The sequence below is a fragment of the Gopherus flavomarginatus genome, chromosome 3 (genome assembly GCF_025201925.1).
Source record: "Gopherus flavomarginatus isolate rGopFla2 chromosome 3, rGopFla2.mat.asm, whole genome shotgun sequence".
NCBI lineage: Eukaryota > Metazoa > Chordata > Testudines > Testudinidae > Gopherus > Gopherus flavomarginatus.
The window spans coordinates 49,649,340-49,672,401 of record NC_066619.1 but is presented as its reverse complement, the minus strand read 5'-3'; the positions used below and the strand labels follow the sequence as shown (position 1 = coordinate 49,672,401).

Here is a 23,062-nt window from a genome sequence, read left to right as displayed (position 1 = left end):
AGAAAATCAATGGGATTTAGGCTTCTAAATCACTTGGATGGTTTTGAAAATTTTACCCTTGAGGAACTCTGCACAAGCCTATGCAATTAGACATCAGAGGAAAAGACAGAAACATTATTCCTAACCCAGGTAGTCTATAGGACACTACGGAGTGACATTTTTTAACACAAAAACACTAGTTATAGCCCAATAATTTATCCCAAGGACAGTGTAAAATAAAGCATAATTTGACTATTGAAAGGAATACTTGACAGAATATTTGTTTGCCTGATCATTCAAAACTTGAGCCCACCAGCTGATTTTTGGCAAAATACACTTAGAGTGTGACCATAAAAGTCAAGAATAAGATTAATTTGAAAAGTAACAATTGTGCTTTTAAAAATGCTTATCTTTTGTTAAAGGATAATTTTTCTTCTGCATTTGTTGTGATTATTTTCTATAGGACCAGAAGCCTTCAGTTATATCTCTTCAGAAGCTGATAGTAAGAGAGGTAGCCAATGAAGAAAGAGGGATGTTTCTGATTAGTGCTTCGTCGGCAGGGCCTGAGATGTATGAGATTCATACAAATTCTAAAGAAGAACGCAATAACTGGATGAGGCAGATTCAAGATGCAGTGGAAAGGTACAGGAAGGTGTCTGTATTTCTTTTTACCATGCAAAGAAGGCGCATGTCTTATGGTAGGAATTGTATCTCACTAGAGCTATGCCACGTCTGTCAGTTCAGGCTTGCATGGGGCTCAGCAAGCCATTTTGCTTGTTGGTTTTGTTTCATGTGGATTTTCACCCCGCAGCCAAATTCAGCAATGGCATAAATGGACTCAGGTTCATTTGACGTCAGTATCTGGCTCCCACTATTCTATGTTAGTTCATTGCCAAATACTCACTGGAGTCACCCGTATGTTTCTGTGGTGAAATGGAGTTTTTTTCTTTGAATTGGGGTCTCACATAAACTCCAAAACCTCAGAGTGAAACTTGGCCAAACAGCTGAGTTTCTCTGAGTTTCCATCGGAAGCTGTACACCTTTCCCCTTTCCCTATGAGACCTCATGTGCAAGCAGCTCAGATTCCCTTTCCCTAGTCTTTGGCATTCATGATATTCTGGGGTGCTATAGACCTCCAGACCTTCTCATGTCCTTGGGAAATCTTCTTCAGATCTTCTTGGGATGGCCAGCTGGCCTGCTGCCTCAAGTTTAGATGACAAGGTAAATCTGCTCCTCATAATCCCCCAAAATATCTTCACAGTACCACAGCTATGAGGGGGCCATCCATTCATTCTTAAAGACATTGGAGGGAAGGGTCAGGGCATACTATTAGCCCACAGAAGTAGGTGTGGTCTCAATCTTTGCCCAATTTGCAAATCTCAGTGAACTAAGGTTGGACTGAGTATTTGCCAGGTTTGAAGATCTGTTATGAAATATTTGCACAGCTGTAGTTTTCCTTTTTTTTTTTTTTTTTGGCAGTCCTGTGTGAAGAGAAACACAGAGCTTAGTTTTGAACTACTTAATATTTTAAAAGAGGGTCTGCTTCTCTGTTAGAGCAGAAGTTGCTAACATTGCATTTTATTTTTTATGGCTGAAAAATTTCTGTATGTGTGATATATACAGATTTACTTTATCTGCCTTTGTTTGCATTTCAACATTAAAGTTGCCCGGAGGAAGAAGGAAAAATTAGCGAATCTGATGAGGATAGACGGATAGCTGAGGCCAAAGCAGCCAAGATTCAAAAATGTCAAGGTACAGTGCCTCTCACACTACGCTTAAAATTCCAGTGCCAGAGAGTTAGGAGTGTAAAAAATAATCTGGATTACTGACTAATAAGGGGATGTACAACAGGTGCTCAGACACCATAGTGATGACTTCAGGATGGTTGGATTGATAGATAAACTTCAGACGTGGAAAAGCAAGGGAGTGCTTTGATGTGTGTGACTTGAGCCTAGACTTATTTATTTCTTTGATATTTCATTGTATCCACCTGTTTTGTATTTTGACCTACTGAAATCAATACAAGAAAAAGTATTGAAAAAGCCAAAGAAATCGATGTTTTCAAATAGGCATTGAACAGGTATAGTTCTTTATTTGCCAAAATAGCCTAAACCTACAGTAGTTACATGGATTTGTATTTCTTTATAACAACTCATCTGTTACTACTTCATTGTATATTATCCAAACATACAGCATTTAGGCCTAGGCTGCGCACTTTTGACACGGTGAGATACAAATTGCACATCTTTGCTGCTGCTCCCAGGGATGATTGACTCCAGGGGAGAGCAAGTGGTAGAGTTGCTAATATTTGAGTATTACATTCCAGGGGTGTAATCCAGACCTGTGAGGGGTTGTCACTGCCTGCCCTGCAACCTTGGGTGCCTCACAATGCTTTGCTGCTGTAGCTCCAAACCTGGGTTGCTCACAGACAGCCAAACAGCATGCAAGTCACACTGACTGCCTGTGTGTAGCTGCAGCCTGCCGGCTATTCACAAGCCACGTTCTGGCTTCCAACAGCCTTGGTAACCAGTTGCAGGGTCACCCCAACACACTCCCAGTCCCAAACTTTCCTCAAATATGTGTGTTCTGCATTGTGCAGCCCTCTACTGGACAGTTCCAATATTATTGGCCTGTTGCTCCTGGAAGGTGTCAGTGTACAACAGTTTTCTATATTAACTGCAGTTACCAAACAATTCAGTTTAAACACTACACTGGAGTAGGTTTGATTAAAGAATAAAACAAGTTTAACTACAAAGAGAGAGATTTTAAGTGAATACAAGTACAAGGTATTAAAGTCAGAAATGGTTGCAAGAGAAATAAAGATAAAAAGCTTTTTAGTAACTAAAATGTAACAAACTAGTCTTGGTTCAAGGTAAAATTCTTACCACAGGTTCCAAGCAATACTGCTGATCAAATTTTCATGTCAGGATCTCTCACAAAATCCAAATGCTGGTTCCTTTCTCTTCTTCGGAGAAAGAGAGAGAGAGACACAGAGAAGTCTGGGGTGTTTTTGCCCCTCACTTTTATATTCCAGGCAGCCTTTGAAATGCATTTTCCTGAGGGTTATCCCTAGATAAAGTTCCTTCCTGCTGTGAGGATTGAGACAAGTGTCTCGTGGTGAAAGAAAAGTCTCGTTGTTTGTTAAAATGTAGATTGATCTATTCCAGCCTCCTCCCTCCCTCACTTTGCTGCCAAAGAATGGCCACTTGATGGGTGATTGCCAATCAGATTTGATGACACCTGGCTAGAGGTGCCAGCTTGTATTTTGTCCTTGAAAAACAGGTTTCTCCCCTCCTTCCCCCGATTTGTCTGGTGGACACATTTCACCATGATATTATTGACCTGCAAGTTATTGATACCTCACAAAGCATATTTTGTTCAAAGATTACAATCATATATACAATATGAATACTGCGGTGCGTTTGGTCATAATGGGGAGGACAACTTTAGATCTCCACTGGGACCTTCATGGTGGAGGCTAATTAGAGATGCACTGAATCCTCACTTCCTCTAGCTGCCTTAGCCAGGCCTCCTTCATGGAATTGCCCACTTTTGGGGCTGCATCAAATGGCTGAGGGGCCCCACAATGTAGTCAAGATTACATCATCAGAATTCCTTAACGGTCAGACTTTCTGCCACTGTGGGAACTTTGTCAGAATCTGGGTCAGCTTTCATTAGTGCAGACCATGGATGGAATGACTCTTGTCCCTTTCAGTTTACAAAAAGTATCATGCAAACTGAGTCACTCCTTGGCTTTGTTTGTAGGTGTGTAGTAGCTTTGAATTAGCAATGATAATGTGGCAGATGGATAAGAGGAGGAGTGGGAAGCGTACTTTACCTTCAGAACAGAATGGTATTATTGCTAACATAATATGTCCAAATTTGGTTAATAGAATCTCTGAGTAACCAGGACCAGCAGATCTGCAGTTATTTGGAAGATAAGCTGCATATCTACGCAGAGCTTGGAGATATGAGTGGATTTGAGGATGTCCATGTGGAACCACATCTCCTTATCAAACCTGACTCTGGAGAAATGCCACAGGCTTCCTCATTGTTGGCAGCAGCACTCAGGGAAGGTGAGTGTCTAGAAGGAAATGAAGCAGCAACTGTGTAGATCACAGATGCTGGCTTCCAACTTTCCCCATGTGTGCTCAACCCCTGCTCATCCCCAGGCCCTGCTCCCACCCCACCCCTTCCCCCAAGGCCTGCCCTAACTCTTCCCACCCCCGCTATGCCCCTGCCTAGCTCCACCCCCTTCCCCGAGTGTGCCCTGTCCCCACTCCTCCCTTTCCCTCCCAACACCTCCTGCACATCACTAGATGCCCTGGGAGGAAGAGGGAGGAGTTGATCATCCGGGCCGCCAGCGGGCGGGAGGTGCTGGGGAGAGGGGGGGAAGGGTAGCTTGGCTGCTGCTGGGTGCTAAGCACACGCTAATTTTTTTCCGTGGGTGCTCCAGCCCTGGAGCACCTCCGGAGTCGGCTCCTATGGTGTAGATAGGCCCCGAGGGAGGTATTTGAAGTGAATAATCCATTGATATCCACTTAGTTTGCAGCCATATTGCTTTATGGTATGGTTTAGCAAGGACTCAAAAGCTCAGCAGGTTTGAGCTATGTGAATAGCTGGATAAGAGACCTCCAGAAAATGTCTACCCTAGTGCTGTGGGAGGTGGTGCTGTGGGTTACATGTTTTATGGAGTCATAAAAATGTAGGGCTGGAAAAGAAATCAGTAAACCTGGACCACTCCTGACAGGTCGAACCTGTTCATAAAAACCTTGAATGCTGGGGATTCTACAACCTCCCTTGGAAGCCGATTCCCAGACTTAACTACCCTTATCGTTAGAAAGCTTTTACTAATATCTAACCTCCCTTGCTGCAGATTAAGCCCATTGCTACTTGTGCTACCTTCAGTGGACATGGAGAACAATCAATCACTGTCCACTTTATAACAGCCCTTGACATATTTGAAAACTGTTATTAGGTCCCCCCTCAGTCTGCTCTTTTCAAGACTAAGCATGCCCAATTTTTAACCTTTCCTCAAAGTCAGATTTTCTAACCCTTTTACATTTTTGTTGCTCTCTTCTGGTCTCTCTACAGTTTGTCCACATCTTTCTTAAAATGTGGAACCCAAAGCTGGACACAGTACCCAGCTGAGGCCTCACCAATGCAAAGAGGATTGGGACAGTTACCTCCTGTGTCTTGCATACAGTCAATGCACCACAGAACGATATTAGCTTTTTTCACAACTTCATCATGTTGGTTCATATTCAGTTTATGATCTGCTATAAATCCAAGATCTTTTTCAGCAGTACTATTGCCTAGCCAATTATTCCCCATTTTGTAGTTGTACATTTGACTTTTCCTTCCCAAGCATGGTACTCTGCACTTTTGTCTATTGAATTTCATCTTGTTGATTTCAGACCAATTCTCCAGTTTCTCCAGGTCATTTTAAATTCTAATCCTGCCTTTCCAAGTGCTTGCAACCTCTCCTATCTTAGTGTTCTCCACAAATTTTGTAAGTAAACGGTCCACTCTGTTATCCAACTCATCAATGGAAATGTTGAATAGTACCAGACCCAGAAAAGACCTCTGCAGGACCCCACTAGATATGTTCTCCCAATTTGACAGTGAACAGTTGATCACTACTCTTTGAATATGGTTTTTAACCAGTTGTGCACCCGCCTTATAGTAATTTCATTTAGATCACATTTTCATAGTTTGCTTATGAGAATTTCATGTGGGTCTGTGTCAAAAGCCTCACTGAACTCAAGATGTAGCACGTCTACTGCTTCCCCCCACATCCAACCCTGTCAAAGAAGGAAACTCTGCCTGATGATGGGTGAAATCTATAGGAAAAAACTTGTCCATGTTTTGGAGGTGTTCATGATAGAAGAATATTTTCTTCTAATATTATTTCAAACCAGTCATATTTTAATTAAATATACTGTCTGAGTATAACGTTATCATTCTGTCTACTGAGAAATACATAGATTCACAGTGAAAAGCCCCAAGTTCAAAGTAAGTTCATCTGTTGCCAAGAAGGTATTACTGAGATGCTGGAAAAATGTATCTCCATTTTCATAGTGGAGCCTGACCTCTCTGAGGGTGCATCTTATGAGATAATTATCTCTTGGTTATAGGATAAAAACAATAATGTACATGGGAACCCTAGGTAGGTCACTTACAACTAAGTATAATAGAGCATACACACATCCTCCTTTTTCTCCCCATTTTTAATTTTGATTTTCCTTCCCATCTCTGTTGCTGTTGACGGTGCTGTAAACATCTGGGTTTTGAGGTTAATGTTACAGCAGTTCCCAAGGGGATCACTTTCCAGTACAAAAATACTGTAATTATTTATGTAGAATGTATTTGTTTCATTGGTTTCTGTAACACATATTTTCCTCTCCAGCTGAAAGCCTCCATGTTGCTGTAACATCATCACAAGCAAATGACACAAACCGGTCATCAGAGGAGAGTACTGGAGAACCAAGCTTGACACACACACTTAGTGCCAATGAAATATTTGAATCTCCTACTCGTAAGTGAAACGTGACACTTTTACTTGCCCAGATAACAGTACTAATTGTCTCAGGATGTTTCCCAGCCTTCTGCAATCCATAACAGTCTAGGTTCAATAAAGAACAATATAGTAGTAATAAAAAAATACAACAGAGCAGATCCTCAGCTGGTGTACATTGGCATAGCTTCATTGAAGACAGTGGATAATTTACACCAGGTGAGGATCTGCCTTGATGTGTACCTTCCTCCAGTCCACATTAATATTTCATATATGTATTAAATGCACTATCTTGTCTTTACTGTTGAACTCCATAGCAAGCATATATTCCCTTTTAAATAATTTCTGCTGATTTTCATGAGGCCCTATAAATCAACTGATGTGCAGAGCTTGACATTCCAATTGTTAGAGCTATTATACAGGGTAGATTTCTTAACTAGTTGAAAATTCTGGTACTGAACCTTGTATCTGGTACTGTATCTGGTACTGATACAGTGAAGTTCCAGCTATATTTATTTCATAACGTGGTGTTGGATTTTTTTACAAGTGGGGCATTTCTTATTTTTTGAGATAGAAAAGGAAGAAATGCCACCTTCTCTCTGTCGTATTTCCCATCAGCATCTATATATGGGTTGGGGACAATTTATGTAAAACTGTAATTTCAGCATACTGTAGATTTAACACATGTGCTGTTTGTTTCTCTGTTCAGAAAAGGAGTGTACTGTGTAATGTTTAGCATCTTTCTTATTTTTCTGTCTGTCCCACACATTTTGTTGGGTTTTCATCACTAGTTACAGAAATAAAAAGAGATGAAGACTTCAGTCCCAGGATTTGTCATGCCGTGAATGAAGTGGCAGGCTCTCTGATGGGGGATAAGGTACTGTAAATGATCTATCTTCCTATGTGTTTGTATAGCACCCACCCCAATAGGCTCTGCAATCCAGACTGGAGGTTCCTGCAGTGCAGATAAATAAAGAATAATAACGTGGTATTTAAGGACTGTATCTGTGCCCACAGCACTGGATGGGTGCATTTTATTAAACCCAAATAAATAAATAAATTAAATTAAATGAAGGTCACTGGCGCTAACTGTGGCAGCCTTACAAGCCTGTGGGCTTAGAGCAGCAGCTGCAGGACCACTCTGTGCCGGTTGTGCAGTGTTAAGGTTCCTGGATCCATCCTGATCTGCTACTTAACACCAACCTATGTTGGGAGGATAATGGTGCTCCCTCCACTCCCCTCTCTGACACATGGTAGTGAACGCCCCTGCTTGGCATAGATCTCTGATGGCACAAATAGGACTTGTGCTGGCTGTCCTTACCAGGGTGACTTTCACCTCACTACCATCTCCCATATAGAACAGACTTGGTGTTCTTACACCAAGTCACTTTTGAATTTTAAGTGGACACAAAACAGAACAATTTCAAAATAAGAGAAACTACCAATATTGCAAAATCCCTTAACTCTTTAAACAACTCATGCAATTAATTCCAAACTGTTGGACTGAAAAATCTCTCCCTGACGGAGCATACGTGGGAAACATTTCAGGCAGCAGCAAGATGCTTTTTCAGAAAGTTAGAATGGGGATCAAAATTGGGTGAAAACTAAGGCCTTCCTGTAGAGAGAAGGGGCAAACTGGGAGCTTTACAGAGAATCAGAAAAAGGAGGAAAGTGGAAGAGAGAGGGAAAGATGGGGGAAAATATTAAACATGGAAAGCAACACTGTAAAAATGCTTAGAAATGGCAGGGAAAAGACAAAAAGTTAAAAAAGAGATCAGACGGGTAAAAGTGAGAGAGAATGAACAAAAACTAGGTGAGATGCACCAATCCCACCTGGGGTTTGAGGAGACACATTCAGACCCATCACAGACTTTGGGCTTCCAAGGCAAAACAGCTGGGAACCAGAGCTGCTTTCTGTGTAATAAATCAGCCACCACGAGGTGGCAGAACAAGCATACACAAGACAAGAGACAAGGGATTTCAAGGGCAGCCAATGCTCTCAAACCTTTCTTAGAGGATGGTCATGGGCACGGATTGTCCAATACTATGTTCTGATTGGCCCATTTGGCACTTTTTAGTGATGTCAACTGCCATCCAGGCCCAGCTGTGGTCTCAGTTCCATCTCATGCCCATTATATGGAATTCAAAAGGTTTAATAAGAATAAATAAGGGGGAATGGTTGGTCACCTTTCCCCTCATAGATACTCCTCTTTCTCCATTTAACATAAGAGCTGTAGGATTTTACAGCAATCCCTCTCTGCCCTGCTTTCTGTGCCAACGTTCCCTCCTGTCCTCCTCTTTCCCCTTCCCTCCTCCTTGTCCCCCTTTCTCTGCCTCAAACCAAACCTTAACCAAAGCAGCCCAGTTCCTTCTTCAGTGCTGCTCAGCTCTGCAACCTGCCCAGAAGGGGAGACGGCAGCTCTTCCATCTTTTAGTGCTCCTGCTGCACTGGGATTTCAGCAGGGAATCTGCTGCAGAGCTGAGCAGCACTGAAGGAGCAGCTTTTCAGTTAATGTTTACAGTGGGGAGGGAAGACAAGATGAAGAGAGAAAGGGAGGGGGAAAATGTATCAAGTTTAATGTTTCCACTTCCCCCCTGACCTTGGCTGCATTCTCAGCAGCAGCTTGTGACCTTTCTTTTTCTGTTCTCACTTTTGGTTATCAAAACTAAATCAGGCCCCTAATCTACTTTTTATAATAGAAAGTAAGACTCAGCAGTGAGTTTTGGTCACAAAGTGTTGTTGACGATGCTGCTGTTGTCACAGAGAAGTGAGAGAGAGTCCCGATATTCCAGGTAACCAAAAACAGTGTAACAGTAATCACATAGCAAGTATACTCAAAGTAGTCTAGAAAGGATTGTGTTTGGCTTCTTCTCTATTTGTTTTTCCCCATCCTTCTCATAGGGGCTGTTTTTCATGATAGAAGGCTTGTGAGTAACTTCTCCACCTTGGCCCAAACCCTTACTCCCAAATTTTAAAAAGGTTCTTAGAAAAAAAATGAAATGTAGAATTAATGACCCAGCTCTAATAGCAACAAGCCTTGACGGGATGCATATTAGTAGGCCATTGATGTACTTTTCAGGGGGCTGAATGCACTCACCCTTCTGCTTCATGCCTCATGACACACCTAAGGCATTCACCCTAGTTTGCTAATGTAAATCCTGTTGTGGTTTCTTGCTGTGTTAATACATAGTTTGTAGTTCTTCAGAAATCTGTTACAACTGACTGTAAGTAACACAAGTCACTCTATTGTACATATTGTAATCAGGATACTGTATTTGCAAAATTGTCAAGGAAACAAAGTGTTAATGGAAATATCATTTCTTTGCAGGAGTTTTCCACATGGGGATTAAAATTGTGGATGAAATACTTTTGTTTTTACAGTTGTCCTTGGGATCGCTAGTGATTTCCAAGTAATTTCTGGTGTTGGTGAATTATTAGTCTTCATAGATTACTGTTCCTGTCTTTTGTCACATGACACATAAAAACGTTTGTATTGTATGAATTAGCAATATGAGTATTTGGGCTAGGAAAAAACATTACCTAGAATATCCTATTTCAAAGTTTATAACAGCTATTCACAGCTATATGTATTTATATTTATTGTAGGTTGAATGCATGAATTTGTCACATTCCACACCGACAGAGGTGAGTATAAAGTTCAAATATGAATATATTATTTAGTTAAACTTGATAGTTTTCATAGTTTTGAAAATCCTTCTCTTATTTTCCAGATTGTACAAGCAATCCAGAATTTAACCCGCCTCTTGTACAGCATACAGGTGATTACTCTGTTAACTTCATACAGTAATACATCTATTAATGTTTCCCCTTAGAAGAAGTTTCTTTATCTTGCCCTACTTTCAGACACTGTCACCATGTTACATTCTATTGACCTTTTACTGTTGCATAATTTAAATAATAAAGCAATATAATATGTGTTGGTTTATATTGTGCTATAGTGATATTCTCCTTCCAAGAACTCAGAAGAATGCTTCTTTGGAAAACAATCCAAAGGGCTGCGGAGAAAATAAGATAGAGGATCTAAACTAATTAGTCAAATTGCACCTTATCTCCTTTCCAGATACCATTCAGAATTTTGGAAAATTTGGATATTTAAATTAAAACATTCTCCAGATTATGTAAATTGCACAGCGAGCTCTTGCATAATAGATTCCTGACTCCTAACAAGATTGTGATATGGTTAACCAGTAATTGAACAGTTTTGTCTAATGCTTAGCATAACCTACTGGGAGCGGGACTTCTAGGTTCTATTGCCAGCTGTATGATCTTGGCTGTATTATTTAACCACATAACTGTAAGCAAAGTACAATTACCCAAACTGGTCAAAAACTGGAATTTCCATCCCACAGAAAAATCCTATATTTCAACATTAGTTTTCATCTCACATCAAGACAAAATTGTTGAAATATCAAAAATTTTCTTGGAAGGAAAAGTGCAAAAAAATTTTGATTCAGAAACTTTGAAACACAAAATGTTGACATTTATGATCAAAATGACACATTTTTTACATTTTTGAAATGAAATGGTTTTTTGTTGAAGAAAAATTTAAAAAGAAAATTAAAAATGACACTTTTTTCCATGATTTTTAAAAATTTTGATAAAGCCATCTTTTCCCCTGGGAAATTTTTCAGTCCAAAGATTTGGACCGGCACTAATAATTGCTTGGCTACATGGTGTTGTGAGGCTACATCTACTTTACAAGCGCAACAGTGGCATAGCTGTCTACTCCACAAGCGTCTACATGGCCGTAGACACTTCCTGCATCAGTGGAAAGCTTTTTCTGTTGATATAGCTAATCCATATCTCCAAGATGCAGTAACTAGGTTGATGGAAGAATTCTTCCATTGACCTAATTGTATCTACACTGGGGGTTTGGTCAACCTGTCCTTGGCAATCCGGGCTCAAAATTTATCTCAGTCCTGAGCGACATAGCTAGGTGGATCTAATTTTTAAGTGTAGACCAGGCCTGATACTTTTGAATGAGGGGCCCTGTATACAAGCACAGTTCTGTTGTCATTTATTGTATGGTTTAGGGCATACTGGGCAGGCAGAGCCACTGATCTTTTCCCACTTGCCAGAGTATCTATCTATTTTATCTAATGGCTAAAGAATTTCCTTCCCTCAACATTTCAAAATACAATATTTTGTCAAAATACGAAATTGATAGTTAATTACTTTATCATTTCTACAGCTTCACCATTGTAGACCCAGACTGGGCCTGGCAGTGGGTGAATGTTCCTGGATGAGGGCACTGTGATCTTGCCACCTTTTAAATTTCTGCACAGGGGCCAGCCATAATCATTCCCTCATGTTAAGAACTGTCATAGTTTACTTCTTTTGTAGTAGCAGCCATAGAGAGGAGCCAGGAGAGAGAAGCATGGCCCTCCCCATCTTCCAAACTAAGCAATGCAGCTGAGCCAACACAGTAAGCAAGAGTCAGGGAAACTGGGAAGTGCACACTGCACCCAACTAAAGACTGTCACTGCACTGGGGTGCATTTCTGCGGCAACCTTAGAGGAATTATAATGGAGTCACTTGGAAGCCTCAGGTGACTCCTGCTGGAATGGATTCCCTCAGCAGCTCCAGCCCCAACACAGGCTGTTGCTCAACTGCTTAAGTACAGCTCTTAGTGAAAGAAGAAGTTACTCTATAACAATATAAACAGGGCTTTTTTCAGCTATGTACTTATGTGGACCTCATCCATGTAGTAGCTGAGCACCACACAGTCATTAACGTAGTTAGCCTCACAACACCCCTGTGAGATATGAAGTGCTGTAGGTCCCCATTTTACAATGAGAGAACTGAGGCACAGAGAGGATAAGTGATTTGCCCAAGGTCACACGGGAATTCTGTGGCAGAGCAGGGACTTGAAGCCAGATCTCCCAATTTCTAGGCTAATGCCCTAACCATTCTTTTTCTCTGTGAACTCTTTTGGGACAAGGATTGTGTGGCCTCATGGATAGAGCACTTGACTGGGACTCAGGAGGCCTGGGGTCTATTCCTCACTCTGCCAGTGGCCTGCTGGGCCACCTTGGGCAAGTCTGTGACTCTGTGAATCAGTTTCTCTATCTGTAAAATGGAGTTGAAGATTCTGACCTCCTTTTATAAGGCTCTTTGAAATCTAGTGATGAAAAGCTTCATTTCAGGTTTATCTGCATACGTTCTTTCTCTCTATTGTTATTATTACAATACAGCATCTAGAACAATGAGGCCCTGATCCTAATTTGGGTTTCTGGACATGGCTGTAATATAAAAATTAGATGATAATATTCATCACTAACCAGAAACTCCATGAAAAAGAGTGAAATGATTCAATTTATTACAAAATGTCTCTCAGAACATGCATGAATACAGAATTCTGTACTTTTAATAGGCAGCAGGTTTAAAACAAACAAAAGGAAGTATTTCTTCACACAACACACAGTCAACCTGTGGAACTCTTTGCCAGAAGATGTTGTGAAGACTATAACAGGGTTCAGAAAGGAACTAGATAAATTAATGGAGGATAGGTCCATCAGTGGCTAATAGCCAGGATGGGCAGGGATGGTGTCCCTAGCCTCTGTTTGCCAGAAGCTGGGAATGGGCTATAGGGGATGGATCACTTGATGATTACCTGTTCTGTTCATTCCATCTGGGGCACCTGCCATTGGCCACTGTCAGAAGACAAGATACTGAGCTAGATGGACCTTTGGTCTGACCCAGTATAGCTGTTCTTATGTTCATGATGAATAAACTCGAAAGAAGCACTTGAGTGTTGATGCTTAAGGAAAATAGTAATATTTTTACATAATATTTATTAAAAATAATTCAAAACCAGGTAGAAATTAATATTTGGTTTTGGTGACTAGGCAGCCTTAACCATCCAGGACAGTCATGTGGAGATCCATAAGATACTACTGCAAGAGCATGAAAGGACCAATCGGGGTCACAGTTCTTGTGGAAACCTACTGCTAGACCAGGAAAAATACCGAAATTTGGAAAAACAAAGGGAAGAACTGGCAAATATACACAAACTTCAGCAACAGTTTCAACAGGAGCAGCAGCGTTGGTCCCGTGAGTGTGACCAGCAGCAACGGGAGCAGGGGATAAGAGAGAATCAGCTGCAGGAGAGGGAGAGAGATTGCCTGTGTCAGGAAGAGCTTCTTCACCGGAACCGAGGAGAACTGGAGCTTCAGCTGCAAGAGTTCCAGCAGAACCTAGAAAGGCTTAGAGAGGGCCAGAGGATGGTGGAAAAGGAAAGAGACAACGTGAAGATGCAACAAAAGATATTGTGGCACTGGAAACACAGCCGCCAGAGCAGTCTGCCTGCAGCATTTCCATCTTCAGGGAGCAGTGAGGTACATGATTTCCCTTCGATAATTTTACCCTAAGCCAGTCAATACTATTATGGTGACCTACACTTAAGATGCTGAAATTGCAGAAAGTGTTTTTTGAGACAAGTCTGATACTTCATTTGGCAACTTGTTGAGTTGGTGTGTCTGGAACCTAGCTTTAGGAGCATCCAACGGTTTCCCATAGGCGGGGAGCACTGCAGAATGACACTCGGCCCATGGGTATTAACGTGGGGAATAGAAAGAATCATCATGTCCACATTTTACTCTGCCACTTCTGCTTTCCCATTAAATAGTTGGGGAAATGTTTAGTTTTCTGGAACAAGAGAATCCCCTTGTTTCTCAGAGGAAGGCTATATCCATGTGCGGGGTGCAAACTATCTAGAAACTTCTAAGGGACAGATCCTCAACAGTTGCTCCAGTCCCTTTGCAACAGTGCTGGGGCTTTTCCTGTTGGGTATAAAACCTCCTCTGTGTCACCCTCTCTCACAAACAGCATCTTAGGTGTGGGCAGGAGCAGTTGTGCTTCAGGCCAGTGAACCCTGATGGTATAATAGCCTGGTGGGGGCCATTGTCAGTTGACGCAATTTGCAGAATCCCTGAGACTGCTCTGAGCTATGAAGGGAACCAAATTGCCTTTCCCCCTCCCACCCAACAATCCTGGGAGTTGGGGGCCAGAGAGCGAAAAGTTGGCAGAAAACCACATATGTCCTGACCAGCCCCAGCTGAGGCTCGGTACTGGCCAGCGCTCAAAGTGAGAGGCAAGTGGGTGCCTCCTCCCACTCACCTCTCTATTTGATCTAACCCTGGTGAAAGCAGTGTGAATGTGACTGAATCTGTGTACTTACCAGTCTGAGCACTGGTGCAGCTGAAGATTTTTTCAGTTTCCAATGCACTTTGACTCACTGGGCAGGACTTACTAAAAGGGATGACAAAAAAGAGTCTGCACATCAGCTGTTATGGAGGGGATGGGGGTGTCTATTTGAATGTTCTAATTGGTGAGAGAAATGCTAACAGACTGTGATGGACAGAGAAGAACACCAGAGCGATCTAGGCAGCCTCCAGTATCAAGTTCCTGCTTCCCATTCCTTTAACTAAGATCTATAAGCTCCTCATTGCTATGGCTCAAATTCAGTCTTTGTCCCCGAAGGCTGTCTCAGTGGTGGCCTCATGTATTAACAAACCCTCTCTGCCTGTTGAAAGAATGACACTCTTAAGATCTGCTTGAAAAGAAAAGACTGATGACTTTTTAAAAGCCTCTATGAATTTGCAACTGGAGTGGTTGTCTTGCCATTTCTGCTCATTCTTTCTAAATGTCATGGTCCAATGTTGAGCAGAGGGACAGAGTTTAACCCCTTCAAAGTGAGCAGCAAAAGCTCAGCTCCTCCCTGGATCTGGCCCTTTGTTATTTCCCATTTGGCAAACATTGATTGGTTTTCTTGTGTTATGAACGGAGTTGAGACATTATTTAGCAGGCTCTTGCTGATTATTCTTATACAATACAAATGGCTTAATGTGTTCATCCTGGCACCTGATGAATAAAGTGGGCATTTGTTATGAATTTCACCCTTACTGGCAGCTAGTAGAAGAAGGGGACTTATGTTGTTAGGCAAAGATGAAGTAGTTAGCTACATGTTTTCCTCGTTTTCTCTTGTACAGATAATAGGACATAATCCATCGGAGAACTTATGTGCTGAAAATTCATTCTTCATAAATGAAGCTTTAGTACAGATGTCGCTAAACAGTCTCAACCGATCAAATCCATCTCTAGTGTACCAGGATGGTGTATATGGGATAAACATCACCGGTTCAGATATAACCAGGACTAGTGAAAATCAACCAGCAGTCACCAATGAACTCTGGAAATCTTCTGCTCCCTGCCATAAGGTATCCTCCTCCTGCAAAAGCAACAAGGATGCTTGTAATAATGGTAATTAACGCCTTAAATCTGTATCTAATAGACAAAAAGGAATCCATCACCTCTCAAAGGGATTATTCTTACAAATGAAGGAAATTCTGTAGTAAAAATGAACACTAATAATATTGCAGTGGTGAGTTGGTGCGTGCGTGCCAATGGACGCGTGACTGATACTTGATCACAGTTTGATTGTGATGATGTGTGAGAAGAGTTGCTAATACAGTAGATTTTACTGAGACAACTCTGTTACGCTGACTGACGGGAGAGGAGAAAAGGAAGTCGGAGGAATGAAACAAAAATAGATGAATAACTCAGTCTTTGCGAAAGCTGTCCTGTGTTTTGCATTTGCATCCTGTGTGTCACCAAATCAAGGCCTTTTTTCAACATGCTAAGGTTTACCTGTATTTCACGTTACTCTATAAAATATCAAGGCTGCAGACAAGTGGCTACTGCAAGAACCTTCCTGTTCAATACTTGAAATTTCTAAGTCATAACAGCTTTTAATTTATAACTTCTGATGATTAGTGCTTAGAATAATCCTTGAACACACCCTTTGCTTCAGGACCTCATTGAGGATCCACTGAGAATGGCATTGAAAGACTCACCTTAATTGTGGAAAGAAGATCACATAACTTCTAGGGAATAAAGGAATCTTGAACAATAAGTAGTATGAGTTTGTGAAGAATAGCTGTTACTGAATAGTCCCCTTCCCGCTCCCAAATTGCAAAATTACTGGATGCAGGGAAAGTTGTAGATAAAATGTTTGGATTCTGTTACTGCAGTTGATACTATTTCATGAAATCTCACACTCAGTACAGGTGAGCTTTAGCAAGAAGCATTGTCCTATGAATTGAAAACTTGCTGAAGGATTTAAATAAAAGTTAATGATAAACTCCAAAGTATCAAGTCTTCAAGGAGGCAGCTAGCTGGGGTACCTTCAGGTTCTGTGTCAGCTTTGGTCTTACTTGGTATCTTCATTGATTCATTACAGTTCGTAAGGCACTCTGATGAACCTGGTAGAAAAGCCAATAAGTAAGTAAATAAAATCTAGTAGACGTAGGGGACGAGCTGGCACTGGCAGGGAAATAGATTAAATGACCTAGTAGGGTTTTTTCCTCCATCATTAACTTCTGTGATTCCAAGTGACACACGGCAATTTAGCAATACTGGGTGAGGTCTGAACACATTACCTCCTGCCAGCTCAAAGAATAAAAATATCCTGAGAATTAGATCTGAGCCTACTTCATGGCAGTGCAGAAAGATCACTCTTCCTACAACCAACTATGTAGGTGTTATGTTCAAAACAGGGCAAAAAAACAGTGGAGAGCAGAGCTGGGTTGATCAAAAAATTGAAAACATGCGTACGCACAGGGTTATTTTCGGTAATCTTGGGCCAAATCTTAAAGTTGTTGTTCAAACAAGAACTTCATTGACTAACGAGTTGGCTCCTTAATTGCCTTTTTCATGCATGAAAAGAGAATCAGCTCTAGTCTTGCCTGAGCAAACGTTATCTTTAACACACTTACTTCCCATATAGCAATAACCATCAGTCACCCTATAATAAAAAAAAAATGGGCCAGGCTAGTCTGATCATTATAACTGTTTTACACTGTGTAACAAAGCAAATCAGATTAATTATTAATACATAGGGCCCTACCAAATTCACAGCCATGAAAAACATGTCATGGATCGTGAAATCTGGTGTCCCCCCGAAAAATCTGGTCTTTTGTGTGCTTTTACCCTATACTAGACAGATCTCACAGGGGAGACCAGTGTTTCTCAAATTGGGGGTCCTGACCCAAAAGGGAGTTGGAGTGGGGTTGCAGGGTTATTTTAGAGGGGATCACAGTATTGCCACTTTTACTTCTGTGCTGCCTTCAGAGCTGGGCAGCCAGAGATTGGCGGCTGTTAGCCGGGAGCCCGGCTGTTAAGGCAGCACCCTATCAGCAGCAGTGCAGAAGTGAGGGTGGCAATACCGTGCCATGCTGCCCTTTCTTTTGTGCTGCTGCCTTTAGAGCTGGGTGGCCAGAAAGTAGCGGCTCCTGACTGAGGGCCCAGCGCTGCAGGCAGCAGCGCAGTAATAAAGGTGGCAATACTATACCACACCATCTTCAGTTCTGCGCTGCTGCTGGCAGTAGCTCTGCCTTCAGAGCTGGGCTCCCAGCCAGCAGCTGCCACTCTCCAGCTGCCGAGCTCCAAAGGCAGTGCCATTGCCAGCAGCAGCGCAGGAGTAAGGGTAGCAGTACCACAACACCCTCTGCAATAGCCTTGCAACCCTCCCACACTGCCCCCCACACACAAACACTCTCTCTCCGTTTTGGGTCAGGACTCTTACAATTACAATACTGTGATATTTTAGGTTTAAATAGCTGAAATCATGAAATTTACGATTTTTAAAATCCTATGACCAAAATGCACCGTGAATTTGGTAGGGCCCTATTAATATAGGGTAACATTTTCAAAAATGCGTAAGTGACTTAGACCTGGTCAAGGTTGTTCCAGTTTAACTAAAGCTGTGATTTTTATTCTGATATAGTTAAACTAATGCAACTCAGTGTGTCAACACTTATGCAGGATTAAATGCATGGGAATTGGTTCAGCTTGCACCTACACATTTATCAATGCAAGCTAAACCAATGTAACCAGTATTAAACCTAAAGAAGGGGTTACATGCCGAAAGTTGCACTGGTTTATTTAAATAGATGTTACATTAAACTGGTGCAACATCTGTGTGTAGACAAGCCCTGGGGCTCCTAAGATACACAGGCACTTTTAAAAATGTTACCCATAGTGTACAGCTAGAGCAGGTGGTGTGTTGAACTCCCCAAATGGATATGGTATGATATTCCATTATAATGTTTGTAAAATAGAGATGAAAGGTATTTTGTATGACAGTCGTATACTGTGTGAGTCTGAATGATTCAGGCCTCGCTCTGTCATCCATCATGTGCTGCCGTACACAGAGTACGGAATGAGAAGAACTTTAAACTTCTCTGCTGAAAGACAGATGGCATTCTAAAGCAAAATCAAATGGCTCAGCACATGGAAATGAAGTAAATCTCCCAACATAAAATAAGCTGAGTTGTGTGGCTATTTCATATCAGGAAACTGATTTTTTTTTTCATGCATTTTGCTAAACTTTCAGAGTTCAGGGAGATCTCTAATCATACGCACACATTTCCTGATACTTCTTCAGGATAAAGACAGTTCTGCTCCATAGTGTTCCAAAATTCTGACTGTGACAGGTATGGCAATATCCTGCAATATCTTGGACTGACCTCATTGAATTAAGTTAGATCTTACTGTGTTTAAATTTATGTATTGCTGTGGGCCAGGTATTCTGTGTCATTCCCTGGGGTGTGGGACCCCAGCTCTCCAAGAACTAAGAAAAATGGGGTACAATTAGGCAAATTCAATCAGATTGTAAAAACCTCCTGAGAGGCACCACCACATGGAGAGACTCGCATATACCTGTTAAAACTGGATTCTCTGGAGACCAGCAGACAAAGAATGGACTTTTGGATAAATAAACAGAGTTTAAACTGACTTGGGGCCTTGGTTCTGATCCAGCAAATGGGCAGGATGTATGGTCCAAAGGGAGGACCCCAATCCTCTAGGTGGAAGGACTGACACCAGCCAGAGTCTTTGTGGAGTTTGAGGAGAGGGTATGATTTCTGGTAAGCTTATTAGCATGCACTTAGGTTTTTAAATTGTTTTAATATGCTTTTCCTGTAATGCTTTCACCTTAAGAATAAATGTGCTTGCTTAGAAAGAGCCAGGTCATAACACCTATGGGTAATACTGTGTTTATACCTCTGAAAAGAAGGCACAGTAGGCTTGCTTAAACAGTCTGGCTTGCTTGGGAACTCATAGTGTAGGTAGGAACCTGGTCAGGATAGAGAGAGAGAGAGACAGGCCTCTGCCCAAAAGAGGTGATGGCTGGGAAGTCAGAAGCCTGAGAGTGAGTGCCCTTACTTAACCTTGGATGAGGAATACAATTGCCATTGTTCTTAATTTTGACATCACCCATTCAGAAAAGTAGGAAGGACCATAAGAGTGTTGAAAACAAGAGCTAGTCAAAATTTTTTGAATTTTCTACATTTTGACAAAATTGTGAAAAGTGTTTTGAATTTTTCAACCATTTCTAATGAAAGCTATTGTGAATTCTTATAATTCTCTGAGGAAAAAATACACACAAGTTATAATTATAAGTGGAAATAGAATTAAAAAACAACTGTTGAATATATTTTGCTTCTAGTTTACTGGAAATGGCAATGCACAAATAATTGTATTGCATGTACAGTTCCGATTTTAACAACTGACTGCATTTAGGCAATTGCTTTTACTGCATTATTAGGTGTTTTCTAATAAGTATGTAAGAATACATGAAAACTAAGTTATGAAATAATTTGCAGAAATGAGATATTTAATTACTATAAATATTAACCAAAAAATTAATGGTGCTATCTTCTATGGTTTATTACCTGCCACACAATTTAACTTTATAATTATACCCACATAAAAATAGCTACATTCCTTTACTTAATAATACTGAATTAATATTTTAAAGGGTAAGACGTACGGTTTCTTCACATAGCTGACATGATTACAAAGTGTGTGTGTGTGTGTGTGTGTGCGCGCGCGCGCATGTGCGCATGCTTACCAAAGACATAGGGCAAGTTCCCTTAAGCTGTAAGTGGCATTATCTCCCGTACAGTCATTTAGTAGAAGGAAGAAAATGATTGAAAGAAAAACGTAATAGTTGTTGTCTTCTTTCATGCAGATAATTTAACTACTTTAGCTAATTGGAAGGAGGAATGAAATATAGTTCTGTGTCAGGATAGCTTGAGAATTGAATTAATTATGTCCCGGCATTCAATTGACATGTCTGGGTACATATCCACAATGATGCCTAAGGATTTAGCCATGCACTGTACTGAACCTTTACCTCTTAGATTTGATTAATGTGTACACTTTTAAAGTCTTATATGAACGCTTCAATATAAGGTGCTGTAGTGCATTTTCTATTCAGATGTTATCTGTACAGTAATTGTGTTGAAGTCTGAACAACAGATAGATCTAGGGGGAAATTGAAGTTTGATGTTTTATTTTTATTTTTTGCAATCTCAGCACAAGCTATGTCCATATATGGTGTACTGAAAAGTATAACATAAATATTTCTTGGGAATGTACCAAAAATTATTGATATCATTCCAAACAAGCAAAATATTAAAAAATTCGTAACACCATTTTACTTATATATGTTTTTCACTATTATTCATTCTGACACATTTTGAGAGCACAAAACACATTTTTGGGGAAGGATGAAAACTTCACGTCTTCAGTTGTTTTCTTTAGAGATCAGAGACAATTTTGAATGGATGCACCAATTATTCATCTCATCTCATCTAGTTTATATTATACATGGGTGGGAGGTATAATAGGCTATGGGAGGCTTAGCCTCCCCTGGCGCAGCCGCTGCTGCTGGATGCTGGTTGTGAGTTTGGTGGAAGTTTTTGCTTATTATTATTCCCCATGCAGGTTCTGGGGCGGCCAAGGAGGCAGTATCTGCTATTCAGCTTCCTGGGTTCATCAGTAACCTCTCTGGACTCGTGGGAGATTATTGGTGAACCTGGGAAGCTGAATAACACATACTGCCTCCCCAGCCACCCTGGAACCTTCATGGCGCATATCAAAAGCTCAGGTTCTTCTTCCAGAAGAGAAGAGATGAGAGCTTTTTTCTGCGGGGTGGTTTGGGGTCTGGGAAGGTGTGGCACGGCTTGGGAGACTCTGTCTGGCCCAGGGCTCCTTTGGCCATTGGGGGGCGGGGGAGGTGCTCAGGGCTCCAGTTGGCCCAGGGCTCCTCCAGCTGAAGGGGGGACTCTGGGCAGGCGGGGGAGAAGGCTTGTGGCTCTGGCGATGGGAGGGCAGGGGGTTTTAGGGCTCCAGCTATGGGGGGGGCGGTGCAGGCAGAAAGGGCAGAGCTGGGAGCTAGCCTCCTTGAAGGGGGGCTCCACCCATGCTTATATATTCACATTGCTCCCCTCTCGGTGGCATCTTGATAATTTTCAAATTATTGCCCAATTTAGGCATCATTTCAAAGTCAGAAGCCTAGCCATGGTGGTGGGAACCCTTGGCTTTATTGCAACAAACATGTTTTCAGGGATTGAGTAGTGTGCCATGAGCTGAGTGCCTCCTAGGTAAAATTCATTCCTGTGCAGAGGGCCAGCTCAAGACCTGTGCACCGCTTAAATCCCACTTGTACTCCCCCTAGTAGTGCTAAAGTGGGGTTTAAATCAATGTAAGGCTTTGTGTGCCCCTCTGAATAGGGGTACACTTTACACCTATAATATGCTGAGTGCCCTTAACTCCTCTTGTACTCAAGCTAAGGGCATTCAGCCCCTTCCAGCATTATCTCTTTAGTGAGTTAACCCAGATAGCCTCATAAATACTCAGGTGTTCTAGATTAGAAGAGCAAAGTATGTTGGAGGGAGACTCAGGTGAACCATTGGAAGTCTAGCTGGTGAGTATGTAACGAGCCTGGGAGCTTACATTCATAACTTTGCTAGACATTAAACATCATGGACTCACTAGAAGACACCAGTTTTATGAATTATTACACCAGTCTGTAACCCTCTAACCCTCCTTTGTCCTAAGACTGCAGAGGTGTTAATTGCCCACTTCATCTTGAATGGTCTCTTGCAACATGTATTAAGTCCTTATGCGTAACAATCTGTTCTACCTTGTATTTAGCTAACACACTCTGACTACCTTTCCCAGATGGGAGGAAGAGCTCGGTGTAGCTCCAAAGCTTCTCTCTCTTTCGCCAACAGATGTTGATCCAGTAAAATATATTACCTCACTTCCCTGGTACCTCTTATGCTGGAACCAGCATGCCTGCAACGCTGCAAACTCTATTATTAGGCTTTCTATCCCCATCCAAGGAGGAGGTTTTCCTTTAGTTATTTTTCCAGTATATTTGCCTTTACTTAGTGTCTTATACTTTTAGATACTCTTAAATCCTTTAAAAAAGTAGCTCTGTGAGGCAAAGAAACTGATGATTGTTTTTTTGAACCTACTCATAATGAGCGCAAACCAGTTTCACTTGCTTTAATGTAATATTTAAGATGCAGTATTTAGTAATATGTTGATTTTAATAACCTTAACATAGTGAGATGTATTTACACAGAATTTGCTGCAGTGCGCTTTCCATCCAGGAAATTAAAAATGTACTGAACGGGCATGATTAGAATTTACACTAGTGTAAATCAGAATTCTGTTGAAGTCACAGGAGC

General features: G+C 41.4%; 1 protein-coding gene across 1 annotated transcript in view; it reads left to right on the top strand.

The window, feature by feature from the left end:
* Positions 1-23,062, top strand: part of ARHGEF28 (Rho guanine nucleotide exchange factor 28) — a 206,540-nt gene that overhangs the window by 167,443 nt on the left and 16,035 nt on the right. Inside the window, exons 27-35 of the mRNA XM_050945287.1 lie at positions 443-621; positions 1,643-1,731; positions 3,873-4,055; positions 6,389-6,517; positions 7,288-7,373; positions 10,104-10,142; positions 10,229-10,276; positions 13,367-13,855; positions 15,509-15,779. Of these exons, the coding sequence (XP_050801244.1) occupies positions 443-621; positions 1,643-1,731; positions 3,873-4,055; positions 6,389-6,517; positions 7,288-7,373; positions 10,104-10,142; positions 10,229-10,276; positions 13,367-13,855; positions 15,509-15,779 (1,513 nt within the window). The remainder of the gene's footprint in view (positions 1-442; positions 622-1,642; positions 1,732-3,872; positions 4,056-6,388; positions 6,518-7,287; positions 7,374-10,103; positions 10,143-10,228; positions 10,277-13,366; positions 13,856-15,508; positions 15,780-23,062) is intronic.